At 37.9% G+C, this 17,294-nt stretch overlaps 1 protein-coding gene across 1 annotated transcript in view; it reads right to left on the bottom strand.

Annotated features, from left to right (window-relative positions):
- Window positions 1–17,294, bottom strand: part of DOK6 (docking protein 6) — a gene marked incomplete at both ends in the record, with an annotated part of 324,914 nt that overhangs the window by 109,979 nt on the left and 197,641 nt on the right. Inside the window, one exon of the mRNA XM_084252328.1 lies at window positions 1,534–1,723. Coding sequence (XP_084108454.1) covers window positions 1,534–1,723 — 190 coding nt within the window. The remainder of the gene's footprint in view (window positions 1–1,533; window positions 1,724–17,294) is intronic.

Below are 17,294 nucleotides of genomic sequence, written 5' to 3'. Positions count from 1 at the left end.
CAGAAGTACTTAGGACAAAGATCACGGGAGGGAATCTAGGAGGAAGTTTTGCTAAGTGATGAAAAAGAAACCATATGCCCCTCTTGAAAAATACATACACTCCATTTGAAGGCTAGTAAGAAGAAAAGCATCCTAAGTTTCAGGCGAGTGACTCTCTAATCTATAATTTCCGTTTCATAGCCATGCAATTTTAAAATAGTGCATATCATATAACTTAGAATTTTTATTTCCAAATGGTGTCTAGAACATGATTACCATTACACTGTCACTACCTAGCAGAAGGAAATAGCGGCACCCACTCATAGGCAACTAAACAAATACAACCTTGGAAGCTCTTTGAGAAATCAGAGCAGTCGAGACTTTGATGCCACCTTAGTTAGCTAAAGGGCTCCAACCTTGTAAAATGACTTCAGCTTAGCCTTTTTCTCTCCTTAAAATTTTAAAAGACACATAGCCTACTCCAGATGGATATTATTAGAATCTGACCTTGGAAGAGAATTTAACAGTTTTGTAAGAAGTTAGGAAATTAAAACGGCTATATCCATGCAACCAAATCTCACTGTAATTACTTGACAACGCCACAGATTCATTTTCAGGATGTGATAAATCATGTCCCGGCTGTGGAGACCGACCCATTAAACATCACTTGCACAGCGTCCCGACCCTACGTCTTATCTTGGATGCATGTCATTATCACAAAGGGGTCACAGCACAAAGATGCCGATTTAACTGGTGGAGGCTCATGTCTGAGCCGGTGTCTGCAGAGGATGATCGTGAGGCAAGCACTCCTTGCAGTCGCTTATGGAACCGACTTTAGGCTGCCATTGTAAACGGAGGCATTAGTCTTGACTCAAGAAGTTTAAAATCTGAGTTACACATTTCATAACTTACGGGCTTACCAACATTTCTTCAGTTCTCCTGAATTAATTTATACCTCACTATCATTATTATTATTATTATTATTATTATTTTTGTGGGACCCTCGCCGGTGGCCGGGGAACAAACCAGCGCTGCAGAGGCTGTGGGCAGCCTCGCGGCCCAGCGCTCAACCGCTGCGCCACCAGGGGAGGCCCACACTTCACTAGTATTATTAACATAGCATCTGGATAAAGGAATATTGCATGAACTGATCTCAGACCTAGAAAGTAATGGCTCAATGTTTTCCATAAAACTCCTTTTGAAATGGTTTATTAAACACTCACAAGAAGAACGCCGGCAAGGACAAACTGCATTCTATGGGAATCCAATGGCATGATGAGACACCAACAAAAGAGTGTTGCAATGATGTGGCAAAACATATTGCATGATTTAAACAAACGGGAAATGAGTTTGATGCTAATTTCAGGGACTGAAATTATTTTGAAATTCTTTGAGTTATTCTTTCTGCCAAAGAATGACTCTCACCTTACTCCCACTGACAATATGAATCTGAAGGAGTTCTGAATTTGGTGACTGTTAACCTTTTCGCAAATGCCAATCACCCCGCCAGGGATGGACAGGACAATTCTCACAAGACTCTGCCTTGGTGCTTACCTGCCCGATTCAAATGTGAACCACGTGGAGTCCCGTCCGTACCTCCGCAGTGAGCTGAGAGGCCACATCACCAGTTTGACCTTGGCATTGTGGATATCCCAGAGATAGATGTTCTCGTGAGTGATCTGCATGGTGCACTCGCCGTAAATGTCCAGATTTGGTGTAGGCATAAGATACACATTGAATCGTTCTGCGGAGACAAGGACGGAGAAAGTTAAAAGAGATGAACTTGATGGCAGCCTTGCATGAATCTGCACACTGAAGGTCTTCAGAAAGGGTTACCACGTTCCTTGATGACGTCAAATACACTGAAAAACATCATCTTTCCATTTCATTTATAGAAATAAGGTCAATGTGAACTTCATTGTTCATTTATTCACTTACTCTACAACACCCTTTTTATAAATTCTTGTTGCAGGCATTCTCTGTGGTGAAGATGAAAGGGTTAAATTGTGCAATTGAACTGTAAGTGTAAAAAGTCAAGTGGGGTCAGTACCCAAATGGCACTCTTTGCTTCTTTACACAATCTAAGTGGATATCATATGCACAATGCCTGTGGGGAATGTCTTATGTAAGCCAAAATTTACTCCATTTTACCTTTCCACAGGAACTCAGAGTGACTCTCAAAACACATTGAACTTTTGGTCAAATTCAGCATATGATAACTGCAGATTTCATTACTATCTGCTGCAGAATTTAAGACACTGTTTTGATGAGCAAAAATGAAAATACAAACTCCTTTCTCTCCTGGATATTCTATAGTTGAAAATATGATTATTAGGCCATGATTGCAAACCTGGCTTTATAACTTTCTGTGTATCTCTAAGGCTACAGAAGAATTCTGTAGTCCTTGATCCCCATTTAAATGCATTAGATGCACTTTATTTTGAAAAATAAGATTATTTCATAAATTCCAATAAATCAAGAAGTTAGTATGCACTATATAATGTCCCATAAAATACCCCTAATTCCTAGCACTATATTCTTGGGTTAGAGCAAGCGATAAATAAAAATCAGTTATAAAGGTGTATATACATATACAGATACATAACTGATATATAACATATGTATATTTATATACACATATGCATATATAATTGATTTTTATTTATCAACTTGTTCTAAACCAAGAATATACACATATATACACATATGTGTATAGACATCCATATGGGTGTAAGAATTGAGGAATTACCCCCCAAAAAATGGGTCACAATAACAAAAAATTTAAGAATTATGAGCAGAAATATCTTTGTGAACTCAAATTTAATTGTGTAAAGTGCTTTAAGGCAGTGCTGCTAAATTATTCTGAGAGGCCTAGGGTGCAGTGGCAGCTGGAAAGGGATTGATATGTTTAGGAACATGCCATCATCCATCATAACACCAAGCTCTTGAACACTCCATCTTTGCAGGCACTGAGGGATTGTCTGTATAATACAAAGAATGTCTCTTGTGGCAGGCATTTTGCAAAATAAAGATTTGCTGATATGAAAAACCAAAATTCAGATTCCCAAGAGTTAACTTTAACTTAAGCACAACAGCTTGGAAACGAGTAACCCAGTGGCCAGTATTTATAAGAAAGTGTCTAGATATTTTTTGACCAAAAATAATCTAAGGATTCAATATTTTACTTAGATTACTGACTCACAAACTATAATAACATATATGTTAATTTCCAATTCACTTCCTAAAGAAAAAAACCCAAGGAGATAAATTCTTTACTGAAAAGTGAAGGAAGAACATTGTTCCATTAATTATCTGCCATAAAACATGTCTACCCCTACCTGCGTGCTACCCACTGATCTACTTATCAGTGTACATACCATATTCCATAAATCTTAAAATTCTTGGGTACAACCAAATATCAACATTTAACATTAAATACATCACTCACATTCCTACCACAGTTCCCACTCCAATGGGATTATAAGTAGCAAATCGAAGGGACATGATCTCATTTAAGAGTCTAAATGAAACTTAAACTCAACAGAGTGACTCGGGAGTATAGATAATGCCCGGATAACTATCTCCCTTTCTTTGGTCAAGACCCTTTTGATGAAATTCTAGAGGTATGTGCTGTGCATAGGGAAAATATTATAAAAATAGAAAGTACAACTTCCTTTTAACTTTTTTTTTCCCCCATCAATTCTGGCATCTGGGGATAACACCCAAATGATCATTGTCAAAATGCCAAGAAAGTGCAAAATGTTGAAATAAATAAATTCCCAAAATGTTGAAATAAATAAATTTTATCACCAATCTTACTGTTGCTTTAGACTGCACTGACCCTTGATATTCACACCCATAGTTTGATATTTGGTTGAAAAAGATGTAAAAAAGAATCCTGACATTGAGTGTCCTTCAAATAGATGGTGCATGAAACACAAATTATGTAAAACCTACTGAGTATTGCACAGCACCCAGAAGGACCATTCCATTTCCACGAAAATGTTTTTGTGCTCAAATGTTAGCAGATAAAACCTAGCAGTAATAAACAGCGAAAGCATATAATCATCACAGTGGACATGGGCGAAAGCTGGAAAATCATGAACCAGCAAATTCAATAAGATTCACATGATAGGGAGCTCTAGAAATCAAATTCATTGAGGCACTTTTACAAACAAATAAAAGTGATTGGATAAGGTGCCCAGAAGGATTGGATAAGTTGGCCTTCTCAGGCATCTCCAGGCAATAGGAGCAGGTGAAATGTGCCTCTTGTGCCCCTTTTCTATCACGAGCCTCTGTTTCCCAGTTTCCCACTTTGTTACCTAGCAACACAAGTTAATCTCTTCATGCTAGGATTTAGCAAGCTCTGGTCTTCTTTTTAATGCTATTTCCTGCATCATATGAAAATAATCATCCTAGGATATTTTATTTTCAAATTTTAAATATTCAAACCCCATATTCCCATAAGGGCTAATTTCCAAGGATTTGAGATTCAATTAAAAAGCAGACTAATTTAATCCAGCAGAAGACTAGGCCGGTGAAGATGGGGTGGCACACTAGGTCACCTGGTAGATTACACTTCTTTGAATTCCATTTGGCATTTGCTCTGAATAAATTAATTTGTGCTCTTAGTAATGTAAAAGATGTTGTTTAACCAAAATTTACTATGGTTTTCACCAAAAGGATGATTTCAACAGGGCATAGTTAAAACTGGCTCCACTAGAATGACTTTTGAAAAACATTGCCACTGTGAAATAATCTACATCACTCTCTAAACATGTCATTTTTAAATTTAAGAACCAACACTTGACTTTTATTGCCTAGGGTCCTACCCTTCAGGCTTTTGTGTCCATTAAAATCACCTGGAGGGCTTGTTTAAATACAGTTGCTGGGGTTCCTCCACCTTTATAATTTCTGACACAGTAGTTCCTGGCTGGTGATACTGCTACCCTGGGGACCACAGTTTGAGAACTGCTGATTTGTGAAATGCATTTTAAAATATTGTTTGGGAAGCAGTGGCATTAGCACAACCGCAGGAATGCTTTTGTAAAGTGATATTTGTCCCAGCACATTTTATTCAAAAATGTTTTTTACTCTGCTCTAATGAATGAATTCCATCTCAATGGACTCAAGACTGACCCGAAAAGAAAGAGATTTTCTGACCATCGGAACAAAAAATGGGAGAGAGACAGGAAAAAAAAGAGGTATAGGATAATTTACAATATATCAAGATATATGTATTCAAATGTTTTTTTAAAAAGATATTCAACAACAATCCAAACTTGTTACAAAACACTCAATAACATATTTTTCCAAGTACCCAAAAGAATTAGTAAAAAAATTAGTTGTCTAATAATGATAACAATATCTTGAGGCATGAATAAAAATTCTACTAGTATGATCTCGTGAAGAATGCTGAATGTGTGAAGTCAATTTTTGAAATGTTTATTTAAAAATATTTGTTAGCTTAGAATGTAGTCACTGTTGTAAACACACCACACACACACACACACACACACAATTCTGGGATTAAAAAATACCATAAAAAATACCAAAATACATTGCCCATGAAATTGCATTTTGATACAATAAAGGTTGCCCATTAATTAATGTATGAAAAAACAGTGATACTTATCTATATCAATCTATTGATAAGAATTTTATCATGGTAACTTTGGTTTATAACAGCACAGACATTTTACACACTATGGAGTACTATTCAACCAGAAGGAAAGAAAACACTGACAAAAAGGGCCTCCCCGGAGGCGCAGCAGTTGAGCGCTGGGTTGCCCGCAGCCTCTGCAGCACCAGTTCGATCCCCGGCTGCTCCCCGGCCACCGGAGGAGGGTCCCACATGGCGCGCAGACCTCTCCTGCCGCCCGCTGCTCCCCTCAGCAGTGTACTTCGTCAGTCTGCCTGTTCAGCTCCCCGCTCTGGCTCTGGTGAATTCTCTCACCCTCCCGTGCTTCTGACTGTGCCCAGTGCTTGTATAAATAAATAAATAAATCTTAAAAAAAAAAAAAACATTGACAAATGGAAGGAGCTCAAGGAAATTATGTACAGTAAAGCAGGTGAGAATTACAGAGGAATATTGGACATGTACATGGCAGATGAGTCAACCAAATAAAATAGTTATAAAAACTAGTGATATTAATGAATGAAGTGAGGTTTTTGAGGTTAACAGGGATGAGGGAGGGAGACAGGATCAAAGGGGAAATAAGGGAGGGTAGTGGGTAACATAAGGTTCAGGTGATTTTTTAAAAAATTTTTTATTTATGTGTTTTTTACATCATTTTTCATTTTTGCACAGTGGATGCATTTTCATCTTGGTTATAGTCCCCATACAATTCCCACCCCTCTTATTTTGACCATAATCCCTCCTACTCCGCCCCCTATAGTGTGTCTCTGGTTAATAGCTGCTTGTTGATTTTTACTTTATTATAATTATTATAATTAGTCTTTTTCCTGGTCCCTTATTCAGGTTTTCTAAATTCCTGCTATGAGTGAGACCATTCAGTATTTTTCTTTTTTCTTTCTGGTTTATTTCGCTGCGCATGATCCCTTCCAGCACCATTCATGTTGCTGCTAATAAACTACATTAGCACACAGCACTAATGATAAAGAGCTGATCACAAAAATCTACAAAGAGCTGATGAGATGCAACAAAAACAAAGAAAATAATCCAGTCAAAAAATGGGCAGAAGAGCTAAAAAGGAACTTCTCCGAAGAGGAAATGCAAATGGCCAACAGGCATATGAAAAAAAGTTCAACATCACTTGTCATCAGGGAAATGCAAATCAAAACTACCATGAGATACCATCTCACACCAGTGAGAATGGCACATATGAAAAAAACTAGCAACAACAAATACTGGCGAGGGTGTGGAGAAAAAGGAACTCTCCTGCACTGCTGGTGGGAGTGCAAACTGGTCCAACCACTGTGGAGAGCTGTGTGGAGATTTCTGGACCTACTAAACATAGAGCTTCCATAGGATCCAGCAATTCTACTCCTAGGTATTCACCCAAAGGACATAGAATCTTAATTCAAAAGGGCACCTGCACTCCTATGTTTATAGCAGCACTATTTACAATAGCTAAGCTATGGAAACAAGCCAAATGCCCAAAAATAGATGACTGGATCAAGAAGATGGGGTACAAACACACAATGGAATATTACTCAGCCATCAGGTGATATTTTAATTCAATGTCTGTATCCACGACCCAACCAAAAGTCAAGTTTCTGTCTCTGGTCACACAATTGGCCCTCTTTACCTGTTTCACCAACCCCCATTCCTCTTTCTCTCTGGTAACCACCAATCTATGTGTCCTCTGTATCTAAGATTGGTCATGGATTGCAAAGTTAACATTGTTTAAATGATGATGATTTTATCTAAAGCTATCTACAGATTCAATGCAATCCCTATCAAAATCCCAACAGCATATTTCACGGATATATAACAAAGTTCCTAAAGTCTGTATGGAGCCACAAAAAATCTTATCAGCCAAAGCAATCCAAAAAAAAAAAAAAAAAAAAGAAATAGAACTGAAATGGAGGTATCACTCCTTGACTTCCAACTATACTACAAAGTGGTAATCATCATGGTAATATGCATGTTATTGGCATAAAAATCAACACAAATCAATGGAACACAATTGAGGTTACCCTCAGTCTTTTGCACACTGCTCTGGGATCAGCGCTGGCAGGACTACATGATTCCCATGCTCCAAATCCTGGGTGGGTTGAATGGTCAATATTACAATCCAAATTTTGTGACATGTTATCTTGATCCTCCCATTTTACATTGCCTGAGAGGGGGAAGCACCTGCTCCTCTCTGCTCTTCTGTGAGATATTTCCACAGACTTCAATTAATCTTTCAGACTATTCTTCAGAATTTATGGAGCTTTTTCCTCATTATCTGTAGGGTAGCAGTGCATCTCTGAGACAGCAAGAAAGTCCCATTTATACTCTATGTGTAAAAATCATTACATACTAATTCAAAATATGATATTTTAATAGTGATACCAAATGAATAAAAAGCTTACTGAATGTTATTGAAGCAAGGGGCTAAAGTCATTGGTCTAATGTTAAGTATTAAGTCCACAAGAATCTGGTATTTGAGAAACTGAAGTGTTGGAATTTATTGCTGACCATTCATCTCCATCTAGAATCCAGGTTCACCCTAGTATATAACACAATCTGTTTAGTTTGTAACAGTTATATTAGGTGCTAAAAAAATGAACTAGGATAAGCTATTATCTAGAAAACAAGATCCTTCAAGATCATTCTGAACTTTATATTCTTATCTCCAAATTAGGATGGTCAATTGTCAATTTTAGCACTTTAGAAATGGCGTCACACGGAGAAAAGCAGATATATTCGCACATTTAGATGCATTCTGAGACTTGTAAATGCAATTAAAACAGCAATGAAACAAAGCATGAATTATGCTTGTCAAAATTTGTGGGAGTCTTCAGAAATTGTGACTCCATTTCCCACAACAGCAGAATTTGTCAAAATTAATTTTATTATTATGTGGCAGTAGCAATAAATTCAGTTGCCAGGTGCCATCTGCTCAATGGCCACTGTGAATTAGAACCCTTGCATTTCTTGCATCAATTTCTGTAATATATATACATGTTGATTATCAGTGAAGCACACCTGAAACTGATATAAAGTTAGAACACATGTTACTTCAGTAGAATAAATAAACCCTAGTAGTATTTTTTGATCCCCTAGTACTTTTCTTCCCTGTAGTTTTCCTCTCTTCTCTCTCCCACACTTTTCTTTTAAAGACAAATAGGGTCTCCCCTGGTGGCGCAGCAGTTGAGTGCTGGGCTGCGGAGCTGCCCGCAGCCTCTGGAGCACCGGTTCGGGGGTCCCACATGGCGCGCAGACCTCTCCTGCTGCACCTGCTGCTCCCCTCAGCAGTGTATTTCATCAGTCTGCCTGTTCTGTTCCCCACTCCGGTTCTGGTGAATTCTCTCACCGTCCCGAGCTTCTGACTGTACCCTGTGCTTGTATAAATAAATAAATAAATTCTTAAAAATAAATAAATAAATAAAAACACACAGGATCAAAACAAGAGTGCTGGGAATTGTATGGGGACTATAACCAAGATGAAAATGCATACATTGTGCAAAAATGAAGAATGATGTAAAAATATATAAAATTAAAAAATATAAAAATAATTGTTGACAATATTTTATCTGCATTTCCAAGTAAATCATACTCATTGCAGTAAATACAGAAAATTGTCTTTAGAAATAAGATCAATTCAATCGCTGTATCTTATAATAGTCTCTGTGAAAGAATGTATCTTAATAAACAAACACAATTATTATATAAATTATTAAGCCCTTTATATTACACTTAAAATGTAGAGTATAAGAATCTTCAGATACTATTAATTATTCCTTGGGGGTATAATTTTTAAGTCTTTTAAAAATTGAGTTAACATTGACTGTAACATTGCATAAATTTCAGTTGTGTAGTTTTATACTCTAGACTTCCACATCCGCGCATATTTCCTGTGCTCACTACCAAAAGTCTAGTTCCATCCACCACCATGCAGCTGACCTCCTGTGCCCTATAACCAATCCTTTGCCCTCTGGAACCTCCATTCTGTTGTCAGAATCTGAGAGTTTTTGTTGTGTTTTGTTTATTTGTTGGTTTTGTTTCTTTGTTTTCTAGATATAATGCAGATGGTATTTGTCTTTCTCCGACATAGTTCACTTAGAAAACCCCCCTCAATTTAAGATCCATACATATCATTGCAATGGAAAGATTTAATCTATTTTTTAAAAAAACAGTACTATTCCATTGTGTATATGATGACATCTTTACCTGTACATTGGTGGATGTTTAGGTTGTCCCATACCTGGGCTGTTGTGATATTGCTGCAATGAACACTGAGCTGCAGATACCTTCTGGGTATCTTTACTCCATCCCTTCATTTTCAGGCTGCATCCTTACCCCTAAAGCGAGTCTTTTGGAAGGAGCATAATATTCGCCTTGTTTAATAATCCATTCAGCTACTCATTATCTTTTGATTGGAGACTTTAATCCAATTACATTGAGGTGCTCATTAAAAAATACAAATTTATTGCCATCTGGTTCATTGTTGTCTGGCACTTTTCTGGTTTGCTCCCTCATCTTTTGTGAAAAAAGTTCTGTTCTGAGTTAATAGCTACTTAAATTTGAACACATTCCAAAACTTCAATTTAATATTCTCCCAAATTTAATATCAGTATCTCATTTAGCATCTTTGTATTATGTGTATACCATAACTATTATTGCGGCTTCAGTTAATTTTACTACTTTTGCCTTCTAATTTTTATGCTTGCTTTATTAGTACTTAATGGTCTACTTTTACTGTACATTTCCGTTTTCTCCAGTGAGTTTTTTTCCTTTGCATTGTTTCTTGTTGCTAATGCAATTTCTGTTCAGTTTAGAGATGCTCCTTTAACTATTTTTGCAATGTCAATTTAGTGGCAATGAACTCCTTTTGCTTTTGCTAGTCTGGAAGTTCTTAATCTCTCCTTTAATTCTGCGTGATAACCTTGCTAGGTATCTAATGTTTAGTTGGAAGCATTTTCCTTTCAGCACTTCGATTATTTCACCACACTCTTCTGGCCTGCAAGGTTTCTGTTGAAATTTTACTGATAGCCTTAAGTGGGGTTTGCTTGCACTTGATAAGGCATCTTTAAATAATACTCTTTTTATCTTTAAATTTTATCATTTTAATTACGATAATCTTCCTGTGGATCTCTTTAGATTTGTTAAGTATAATCTTTTCAACTTTTTTACTGTCTCTTCTCCTTTGCGGACACCTATAATGCAGTATTATTCCTTTTGATGTTCCGAATGTCCCTTAAGGTATCCTGCCTTTTAAAGTTTGTTCATGTTGCTGCTATCTCTGGGAGTTCTGTTGCTTTGTCCCCACTTATCTGCTGCTTTGCTTCATTTAGTTTGTTGTTGTCTCTTCAATTATATTTTTCAGTCCTATATTTATATTCTCAACTCTGTAACTTCTTTGAACCTTTCTTAAATTTTCTGGTTCATCTGTTCTTCTCCTGAATTTGATAAGTATATTTATAATTATAGATTCTACTCTTCATCAGTTAGTGTACTTACTCCATTTCTTAAAGTCCCCCCAACCTTGGGATTTTTCTTATTCTTTTCTTTGGCACATGTTCCCCTGTCTCCCCAATTTGCTTGACAATTAGTATTTGCTTCTATGTATCATGAAACTCCTTTACCTTTTCTAGTCTTGTAGGATTGGCCATCGGTAGGTGATGTCTGCCCAAGATAAGTGCTCAAAGTAGTTTCATGCACTTTCACCCATGTGCTTGCAGCTAGGGTAGCATGGTAGGTGGGGCTGTCAGTCAGCAGTGGGTGGGCATAGCTCTGGTGCAGGTCTGTGGTGCCCTGAGTAGGCAGGGCTGTCAGCTGTGCCAACCACAGTGCACAGCTATGTCAGTGGTGGTTCAAGCTGTCCAGAGTGTTGCTTGGCTTGAGATAATGAGGTTGCTAGGATGCATGAGTTTCTCAGTGGGGCTTGTTCACTGACTCTAGTATAATGGAGGAAGGGTTTTCAAATGTTCTTGGAATCAGAAAGGTTGAATGATGTTGCTGTAATGGCATGAGCTGGGGTTTCTGATCTGGAAATTTGATTCCCAAGTTTTCTTACATTTCAGGCAGACACTGTAAGTATAATGAGTATGATTCCTTCATCTATGGTATGGGTGCTTTTCAGACTGGAGTAAGCATGCTGGGTTCCAAGATGAGTGGTGTGGGAACTTGTATTATTAAGTGCCTCAAGTATTCTGTCTTTGCCTTGATTATCCTTTGCTTTGACTGTTCTGTGCCTCTCAGTGTGAAGAAACAGAGAAAGTTGACACAGAACCCTCAGGGCAAAAGTCCTGGTATGAGAATCCATACATGCTGAAAACGGCATGTGCAGAAACAGGGAAAGTTTGAGATTAGAAATCTCCAGGGCAGTAATCCTGGTATGAAAATATACACATGCTGAAAACAGCATGTACAGTAACATGAAGAGTTTAAGATAGGGGACCTCTGAGGGCAAAAGTCCTGATGTGAGGGTCTGTACATGCTGAAAACAGCATGTCCAGAAACAGCGATAGGTGTGATGGAAAGAGTAGCATAAACACTGAGATTTTCCTTGGCTTTCTCCTCGTTTCTCAACCTTGGCTGGTGCAGCTGGTTATGCATCCCCCATACACTTGGACATTCCCCATTTGCCTGCTTGTTTCTTTGATCTTTTTACTTTCTGTCTGATTCTAAATAAAAACGAGACTGCCCTTGGAGCTGGGCTGCACGTTCTTGGGGCAGTCCCTCCAGGCTTCTCCTTGTTCTGGACATGGACTCTAAGTAATCCATTTCATCCCCCGCCACACACTGTCGTGATGAGACAGTGGGTCCACATACGGGATCTTTAAGGGCTGGTTCTCACCCATTCCCTACCATTCTTTAGTTCTCCTGGGTGATGTTTCCCACAAACTGTCAATGTTGGAGTTGCAAGAGTCAGTCTCCAGTGCACAGGATTGAAATGTTGTGGGTCAAGGACAGAGTTCAATTCTCTTTGGCTTCCCAGGGTATATTCTGTGTATTTGCTATTCCTCCTGGCTGAGTCCTACACCTGGGACAGAGGTGCTTCTTTGGTGACAGTATTTGTCTCTCCTACTGGTTTCTGTGCTGCCCTTTTATCCTTTCTTGTGGAAGCTTTATTGATCTGCTTTTCAGCCCGAGAATATAACTTTTTTTAAAAAAGATTTATTTATTTATTTACATAAGCACTGGGTACAGTCAGAAGCACGGGAGGGTGAGAGGATGCACCAGAGCCAAAGTGGGGAACAGAACAGGCAGACTGACGAAGTACACTGCTGAGGGGAGCAGCGGGTGCGGCAGGAGAGGTCTGCGCGCCATGTGGGACCCTTGCTGGCAGCCAAGGATCAAACCGGTGCTGCAGAGGCTGCAGGCAGCTTTGCAGCCCAGCGCTCAACCACTGAGCCTCCAGGGGAGCCCACAAGAATGTAACTTTTAATGCATAATGCATAATATGCCACTGTATAGTTCTGCCATATTTTATTTAATAATTGATACATACTGAAATTAAGTCAGTTTTTGTTTAATATCAACTAAATAGCAACAAAATCACCAATTTTCAGCTCAATTTGCTGAATAATTCACTCATTTTATATTGACTCATAGGATTTATTTATTCTTGTGTATGAATTTTGGATCATTTTAATATCCTTGGTTATTAACTTACATTGAACACTAAAATCTGAATCATGGATTAGATGTCATAAATTCTTTTTAGAACATACACTGCCTAACTGCTTTCCAGAAACTTCTTACCAATACATATTTCTATTAAATGTATGTTTTATGTGTTCATTTATATAAATGCGTTTTGTCATGTTTTTTGAAATATAAGTTTTACTGCTTCTCTTGTTGATTGTGAGGATTCTATATAGGAATTTTTCCCTACTGTGTTTATGACAAATATTTCATCTCAGATTTTCATTACTTTTGTTTATGGTATTTATTTAAGTACAGAAACTGGAAAAATAGTTCTCACTTTGCTCATAAGTCTTTTGTTAGTGAAAGAAGATTAAATAATCTCTTATACCTCTCATAGCAGTTTAAGCATTTTATTTTTTAGATTAACTGTTAGATTGAACTATATCTTAATGTAATAAAATCTTCACATTTTGTAAATTACTTTCAGTTTGGCGCAGAGAACATCAAGACACACTACTTTTCTGTCATCTCAGGAGTCCCTCATGCCTTTTCTCTGTGCCAAAATAACCACTGATTTGCTGCCATCGACTGTCAGTTATCGTCACCTGATCTTGTAGAATCTTGTGGGATGACAACATTCATCTCCACGATTTGTTCCATAGTTGATTTATTCCCAGCGTATTGCTAATTTACTGTCAGCTTGTGGCTTTCCTTTTTTTTTATCTTTATTTATTCTTTTGATGGTACATTTTTGAGGAGCATAGGGTTGAATTCTGATTAGGTTGAACTTAAATATTTTTATAGGATATGCCTCCAGTGTTTTACATACTATCTCCCAGTCCATCCCAAAGTCACACCCATCTTAAATTAATGTTTGAGGCCAGCGTAAGGTGCGGACTGGGGTTCAATGTTTACCATTTAGATATCCAGTTTCAGTGCAAGCTTTATTTTTAAACCATTTTAAATGATTTTCCTTTCTTCTTTTGTCATATCACACAAATTAGGATGTTAAGTAGAATAGCAAATGGAAGTGATGAGAGAGAATATCTTTGTTGTATTCTCAGTCTTATGAGGAAAACATTCTTTAGTTACCTAGAAGAATGATATTACTGAAGACTTTTCTTCAATGTCTTTCATCAAAGGCTGTGTCCTTCCAGTTAAAGGATATTGAGAGCTATTTTCATACATGTATGATGTATTTTATCAAATGCTTTTTATATATCAGGTGTGATGATCATAAAATTTTCTCCTTTATTCTATTAATATAGTAAAACATATTAATTGTTTCCTGCATATAACAATATTGATCTGAGTGTAGTACCATTTTTAGTATGACAGTAGTTCATTTTTTAAGTTTCATAAGGATTTTGTACTTATATGCATGAAATATATTTATGATTTTCTTTTCTATTATTCCTATCATCATTTGGTTTTAGTACATAGGTTATTGTGATCTCATAAAGTAATTGTGGAATAATCCCTTCTCTGTTTACTGACAAATTCTGCATAGGATTGGTGTCATTTCTTCTTTAAATGCTCAGTGGAATTCATAGTGTGGCTGTATGGAATTTGAGTGTGGGAAATAACAATTTTTGTTTCTTTAATGGTGACAGGGCTCTTTAGATTGTCTTTTTCTTAAGTCCTAGGTAATTTGAATCTCTATTAAGTGGTATAAAATTGTATTATTTTAATCCAATCTGATAAAGGCTATGCTTTTAAAAAAATTGTTCAAATTATAAATTTATCATCTAATTATTAATGCCTTACTACTATACACTGTTTTATTGTATGGTTCCCAAACATTTTCTTTACTCTCTCTTAAGTATTTTAATAAGTATTAACAATAGAAATATGTATTTGATTTTATTTACAAAGGCTATGACTAGAGATATTATTTTGACTTTTTTCTTATGTCAGATGGAACATTAAGAATATGTTCCCCTACACTTTCCCCTCCAATTTTAATGATCACTATGCTGTAATCTGAGCCTGGGGATCTTATGTTTACTATTAGGATTTCACATTGTGCTCAGAGAAAAAGGTAGAGCTTTGCAAAATACATTAGCAATATTAAAACTAGAATGATTTAAACCTTCATCTCAAGAGATTAAAAAAACCGAATCTGCAATTAAATCCAAAATTCTAGAGCAATTAATGAATGATTAGTAGTATTGTATGAAAAATTAATATGACTAAAATATAGAAAAGGAATTTCTCTATAAATAGGTACATTTATGAGTAAACAGGTAAATCTCTCATAGTGCTGATTAAGAAAAGAGTCACCAATGACTTCCAGGAAGTGAAAACTGACACCAGAGAGTTAACCAGGTATGAAGATGGCAACGCACAGGGGGCCATGATTACATTTATGTCAGGATTTTTGGAATTTTGCAAGAAATGAATTAATTCCTGAACTGGCAGATTTTTTTAAATTTATTTTTTATTTATACAATAGCTGGGGTATAGGCCAGACGCACGGGAGGGTGAGAGGATTCACCAGAGACAGAGCGGGGAGCAGAACAGGTAGACGGACCGAAATACACTGCTGAGGGGAGCAGCGGGAGAGACAGGAGAGGTCTGCCATGCCATGTGGCTATCTCCAAGGCCGGCCGGGGATTGAACCTGCGCTGCAGAGGCTGCGGACAGCTTCACAGCGTTGCACTCAACCCACTGCGCCACTGGGGAGGCCCTTGAACTGGAAGATATTTAAGCTAAATTTAATCATAAGGTTATTGCCCTGAGTTGTCAGAGTTTAGTGCACACTTGAGCCATGGAGGTTGTCTCACCCATGTCCCAGAGATGTTTACTTGGTCACTGTGGGGAGGGCCAGAATCTCTATGTTTAACAACCTTCTGGTATAAAGGTGAGGGAGATGTTCGCTCATATCCCACCTGGCAGAGTGCCACTGCTTTCCATACTGTATTTTATTTAATCCTCACAACAGTCCTATGAGGCATGAACTCTCATAACCATCCTTGACGTACAGAGCAGGAAGCTGAGACTTAGAGAATTTCAGTACCTTGACGATGGCCCCATGGCTGATCAAAAGCAGGACTGAACTTGATGCCATTACATTCATTTGGCAATTTCTGTCCTCTAGGCTGCCTGGCTAACCTTTGTGTTCTATTACTGTGTTTTATTTTACTGTAACAGCAAAAAGTGGATCATCAGAATTTGGGTCTACAAAAAAAGTGAAATCTCGTTATTGAATTCAATTAAGGTTTTCGTTGGTGTGTGTGTGTGTGTGTGTGTGTGTGTGTGTGTTCTGTCAAACAGTATCAAACAGTATTCATTTAAACCAGACTCTGGGCAATGTTCAATCTCTGAGCTTCATCCTCTTTTCCTCCAGGCTGAACTGATATAATCAGGTCAACAGGGGGAAATGCTGTCATCCTCTTTCCTGTTTGCTGGTTTGCAAGGACCCACCTCCCTATGACATAGCTTCACACCACTTCTTCTGTGATACGTCGACTTCTGCTCCCAGATGGTAGCATGTGGGGTCTCGCAGGGTCGACAGGACACTCTGGCACCCCCTTCCATGCCACACATAGTTTTTAGGCAATCGAGGCTTCTCATGGCTCGCCGGGCTCTATGAACATCCCTTATAATTCTTTGCTTCCTCCAGATTGCATCATGGTTGTAACCAGGGCCAGGGTCTCATAGTGAAGTGAACTTCTCCACAACCTGACATTGAGCTTGGCCGTAGGACTTCCTGTGGCCACTGGAAAGTCCATGGACATGACTCCTGCAGAGACTTACTTTCGCAAGTCTGGGCTTGCTCTTGTCTTGGGTAACTGCCGGTGTGAGGAGGGTGAGAGACAAGTGGTGCCATCTGCAGCTTAGAACCCATGTCTGCAGTGCTCATCCTATATCACCTGCACCCTAGCAGATCCACCAATGCATGGATGAAGGAAGACATGCTTCCAGGTCTGTGCTATTGAGATTCTGTGGTGATGGTAGCACAGCATTATTTTAAAAGGCAATGATGGAAACACCTTGTTTATAAGATTTGTTACCCTCACTACTCTGTCAGCTTTAAGAATAATGC

Source organism: Talpa europaea, assembly GCF_964194135.1.
Source record: "Talpa europaea genome assembly, chromosome: 13".
NCBI classification, from domain to species: domain Eukaryota; kingdom Metazoa; phylum Chordata; class Mammalia; order Eulipotyphla; family Talpidae; genus Talpa; species Talpa europaea.
Note: the sequence above shows the minus strand (reverse complement) of the source record. Positions and strands in the feature narration are given on the sequence as shown.